We start from the raw sequence: 4,980 nt of genomic DNA, 5'->3' as shown, positions 1-4,980 counted from the left end.
TAATCCCACGGAAGGAAAGATTCTCTCTAGTCGGAATACTTTGTAACTGTATATCCAAATGAAAATTTTCACCTTGATAGGAACCCAATTATTCCAACGAGTTTTCAGGACCCCTTGAATATAACATATGACTATCCAAAAAGCCTCTTAGAGAAGAAACAGTATAGGAGTCCGATACATCAATAGTCCAGCCTAAACGATCCGGAGTGTAACAAAGAAGAACTCCTTGCATTAAGGAAGTGAAAGCAGTCCATTGAGTCTCCTTAATACCTCATTTAGGTGTACACCTGAGACTGTCCAAATTCCACTCGAAAAGCACTCTGTCACAGACAGAACTAGACTTATGAAGATCTAGAGCATAAATCCTATGAAAAGAAGCAGACAGATGGATATCCCCCTTCCAAACATCATACCAAAAAAGCGATATTCCAGTTATCAACCCTAATAGGACAGAAAGGTCTGAGATTAAGATCACAATCATTAAGCTGCGTAAGCATTCGAATGACACCATTCCAAGAACCAATCAGACCTTTTCTTTGAGAAAAAAAGCTACAACCACCATCCAGACCATAAAGAGCCTTCTCAATTTTAACCCATATTAAATCTGGGTTATGAAAGAATCTCCAACGCCATTTATAGAGCAGGGCCCGATTAAAGGAAAACAGACTGCCAACACCAAGACCCCCATCCTTTTTTTGAGCTAACACTCGGTCCCAACAAACCCAATGCATGCATCTCTCATCTAGGTCAGCGCCCCAAAAAATCTAGCACAGAGAGACTGCAAGGTATTGGCAACGGAGATTGGAACCATGAAGATAAACATCAAATAACTTCCAAGACTTCCAAGAACCGATTTGATCAAAGATAGGTGACCTCCAGATGAAAGGCATTTCGCTTTCCAACCTGAGAGTTTTGACCGAAAACGATCAACAACTGAAGACCAAGCAACAATCTGAGACATGTTCTGGCCAACAGGGATTCCAAGGTGATTAAAAGGACAATAATCTGCAGCACACCCAACCTTGCGAGCTGCCACCTGAACCTGAGCCAAAGGAACTCCTACACCAATCAACTTACTTTTTGTAAATTGATTTTTAGCCCCAAAGCTAAATAAAAACAACACAAGATACGAATAATACGAGTAACATTTGTTGGGTCCCAATTTGATAACAAAACAACATCATCAGCATAGAGCAAGTGTGGGATATGAATCCCACTAATAGATTTTCCGTGAAAAACGTTTGCGAGATGAGCTTTCCATAAAGCGACATGAAACCCTTCCATAACCAGAATGAATAAAAAAGGGGACAACGGGTCACCTTGTCGCAGGCCACGATAAATTTGAAATTCATCAGTAGGGGACCCATTAATAAGAACAGAGGCCCTAGCGGATCTGAGCAGCTCCATAATCCAGTCACACCACAGCTTACCAAATCCCATAATCTGCATAATCTCCAGAAGATACTCCCACGAAACAGAATCAAAAGCCTTCTCAAAATCCACTTTAAAAATAATAAGTGGATTATTCGTGGACTTACTCCACTCAGTCAGAACTAACTCAGTCAACACTTATCAAATGACCACTTATTCAAATTTAGCAATGTAAACTCTTTCTTCTTGGAGTGGAAATATCACAAAAATTAAATTTTATAAGAAATTTTTGTAGAATTATTAACAATTCTGCATTACGTTGAGTGAATTTTACACTGAACAAAAAAATTTCATAATGATTTTCTTTATAATTTTTTTTAGAAACATTGTTTTAATTTTGCAATGCACTTATCAATTTTACTGTTGACCTTGCGAAATTTATAGTTATATAGAAATTTTTTGGGAAAATGTTCAGTAGTTTGGAATGGTTTGAGTGAGTTGGGAGGAACCACTCATTACACTTTATTGAATTTAAATTTGAACATTAATTTTAAAAGTGATACTCTTTTATATTTTTTAGACATTGTTTTAATTTTACAATGTCCATAGAGAAAATTCATCAAATAACCAAAAAGAAGGAAGCGTTTGAACCAAATGACCATGAAAAACACAATTTTATAAAATGACGGCTTCCACAGAAAGGGACTCTGCGGAAGTTCTTATGCTCTGAGGAACAAGAAAACTCTCTGAAGAAATGACATGACAGGGGAAAAAGGCAAAAAAAAAATTAAAATTTTAATTCCGCAGAGGGTGCATCATTCCACAGATGCCCTCTGCGGATATGTTCTTCAGATGAGTATATCTGAGGAATTGTTCTTAGCTAAAACATGACCTAATAACGATTTTAATATTTGTTTTCTTCTAAATCTAACGAGGTATCAATATTCAGAACATATCATTGATTCAAAATAACAATTTAAACTATAAAATTATATTTCTAAGAAATAGACTTAGAATTTAAGGAAGATATAAGTTATGTTTTAGCGAAGAACAATTTCTCAGAGGCACTCCTCTGAAGAACAGATCTACAGAGAGCATTTCTGTGGAACGATGCATCATGCGGAATTAATATTTTATTATTATTATTATTATTATTATTATTATTATTATTATTATTGCTTTTTTCTCCCCGTCATTATCTTAAAAAGTTTTTTTGTTCCTCAGAGTATAAAGACTTCCATAGAATTCTTTTTTGCAAAAGTTATGATCATTTTATAAAATTGTAACACTTCCCTAATTGGTGTTAATCCTGCAGAATTTATGGTTATATAGACATCTTTTTGAAAAAATTTAGTAGTTTGGAATATTTTTTCATTAGATATTTTTAAAAACACATAAGATATTTTTTCCACTCATTTTTATATTAGATATATTTTTTTTAAATCGTTCGGAACATAAGACTTCCTTTTACGAATGTAAGTCTCTTTTTCCATTTTATTTAAAATCTTGCATTACGTACGTTGAGTGAATTTCACGTTGAACTTTAATTTTCATAATGATTCTCTTTATATTTTCTCGAGACATCGTTTTAATTTTGATATGCACACATCATGTACACCTTGTGGAATTGATGATTATATAGAAAAAATTTGGAAAAGTTTAATAGTTTAGGATATTTTTACATAAGATATTTTCCCCTCATTTTTATATTAGATCTTTTTTAAATATTAATGAGCATACGACTTCCTTTTTACGAATTCCATTCTAATAATGTAAACTATCTTTTGGTGTGAAAATATAACAAAAAGTTGTTTTTTGTAAGAAAAATTCGTAGGATTGTGAACAATTTTGCTTTACGCTGAGTAATAGAATGATTTTCTTTATATTTTGTTTTCAAGAGTTTAATTTTGCAAATCCCACATCCATTTTACTGTTGACCTTACAAAATTGATGGTTATATAGAAAACTGTTGGAGAAAATTTAATAGCTTGGGATATTATTTTTCGTTTTTAATTAGAAGAAATTAATAACTTTTCGGTTTTTTTAATCCCCTTTGTTCTAGTTTTTAATTATACTATATGAAATTTTAGAATGTGATTGAATTTGTTCGAGCATAAAAATCAACAAGCTCAGGAGAGACAATATCAAGTTCCAAAAGAAAAGTAACATTTACTTTAGATTTTTATATATGCATATTGTCTTGGTTAATACTGTACTATAGTCTATAAGAGCCAGTGATATTTACAAATTGTAACCTTCTTACTCAGGAAATAATCCATTTCACGACTCACTCCCAAATCCCCAAACCACGACTTAACTTAACTCGCATCATCGATTGCTCATCCGTCGAGAATTGAAGCCTCCCAAACACACAACACAAACCAACCTTCAGCTTTGGCCCCAGCAGTTAAAGTACATGACTTGCTGTAGAGACTCATCGGACTGTGTTTTCTTCCTTTCTCCAACACTGACGTTTGATCGTAGAAGGCTGGAAAGTGGGCGGAGATCGGTGGTGAAGGTCGTCTTGCCATGTCGGAAGGAGTTGATGAGGAGGGATTTATGTCCATTTACAATAACTACACCGGTGGCCATCCAAATACGATTTACAGAAATCATTTTGTGAGTGAGAAACTAGGAATTCTGGTTATGTATGTGTTGTAGATTTGTAGTGTTGGGATTTTTTCTTAATGAAATGAAGAGACGAGTGAAGGGATATTTATAGAGTAGGAGTCATGTGTTATTTGGTTACCCAAGTAACCAGAAACCAGAAAATTAATGAAGGTGGTTTTTGTTTTAAAAGTAAGGTGGTATTGAAGGAGCCCATGAGGTGACATTTTGACATGATGGATATGCATGGGTGAGTAATGAGTCATGAACGATGGCAATTAAGCAACAAGTAGCCAAAATGGTTCTTGAGTTTCATTTTCATATACCGGGGCCATGTAACTATAAAAGATAATGCGATTTTAGCCTTTACTTCAATATCCTTGACCTTAAGGGCATAGTGGAGTAGATTCGAAAGAACTTTCTATTAAATATCTGTCAAAATATAATATCTGTTTCGGATAGGTTTGTTATTGTAATTTACACTATTCGGGATGTCCTAAATATCCCAAGTAGATAAGATTTATATAGCTTATTGGTTTGGATTATCTGGTTTTTAATTGGATCTATTTAATCTAATTAAAATAATTTGATTATGTTTTAGTTTGCTTAGTTTTCTGTTTATTTGGATTAACTAAATAATCCTAATAAGGAATTACATTATGATTTTTTTAATTTTATTTTTGTAGGTTGAATTTATTTGGAACCCAAACTAATGTTTTATTTCAGTTTGATTTATTTTTTGTAGGTTAAAAACCAGAGTTTTACATGATGTTTACAGTTTACAATGGTGAATTTATCTATAAAAAAAGCTAATAAATAAACAAAATATAAATTTATATCATAAACCACATCTTAAAACGTTACAAATGTATTTTTCTAATACATATCTTAAAATTTATACAAATGCAAATAGTACTACCTTGTAAATGGGAACACATTTGCCTCTACAAAGTTTGCCTATTACGTACAATTGACCAGAAATAGATGGGTTAAAACATTTAC

General features: G+C 33.0%; 1 protein-coding gene across 1 annotated transcript; it reads right to left on the bottom strand.

Moving 5' to 3' along the window:
• Positions 1 to 742: 742 nt before the first annotated feature.
• LOC145035369 (uncharacterized) lies at positions 743 to 3,902 on the bottom strand. The gene is made up of 3 exons (XM_078983918.1): positions 3,758 to 3,902; positions 1,140 to 1,502; positions 743 to 1,059 (listed from the first exon to the last, which is right to left on the bottom strand). The coding sequence occupies exons 1-3, from the start codon at positions 3,900 to 3,902 to the stop codon at positions 743 to 745; spliced, it is 825 nt and encodes a 274-aa protein (XP_078840044.1).
• Between the last annotated feature and the right edge of the window lie 1,078 nt (positions 3,903 to 4,980).

Source organism: Lactuca saligna, chromosome 3 (genome assembly GCF_052625555.1).
Source record: "Lactuca saligna cultivar CGN05327 chromosome 3, ASM5262555v1, whole genome shotgun sequence".
NCBI classification, from domain to species: Eukaryota; Viridiplantae; Streptophyta; class Magnoliopsida; order Asterales; family Asteraceae; genus Lactuca; species Lactuca saligna.
This window is presented reverse-complemented; position numbering and strand designations above follow the sequence as displayed.

Bases quoted from the DNA above. Each gene is read 5' to 3' on its own strand.
- LOC145035369 (XM_078983918.1), bottom strand. From the start codon at position 3,902: ATGGCAAGACGACCTTCACCACCGATCTCCGCCCACTTTCCAGCCTTC. The intron at 1,503-3,757 runs GTTGGTTTGTGT...TTATTTTTAAAG, and splicing joins TGCTGGGGCCAAAGCTGAAG to TGGATTTTGAGAAGGCTTTT. The intron at 1,060-1,139 runs GTATTATTCGTA...TGATTGGTGTAG, and splicing joins GGACCCAACAAATGTTACTC to GAGTTCCTTTGGCTCAGGTT.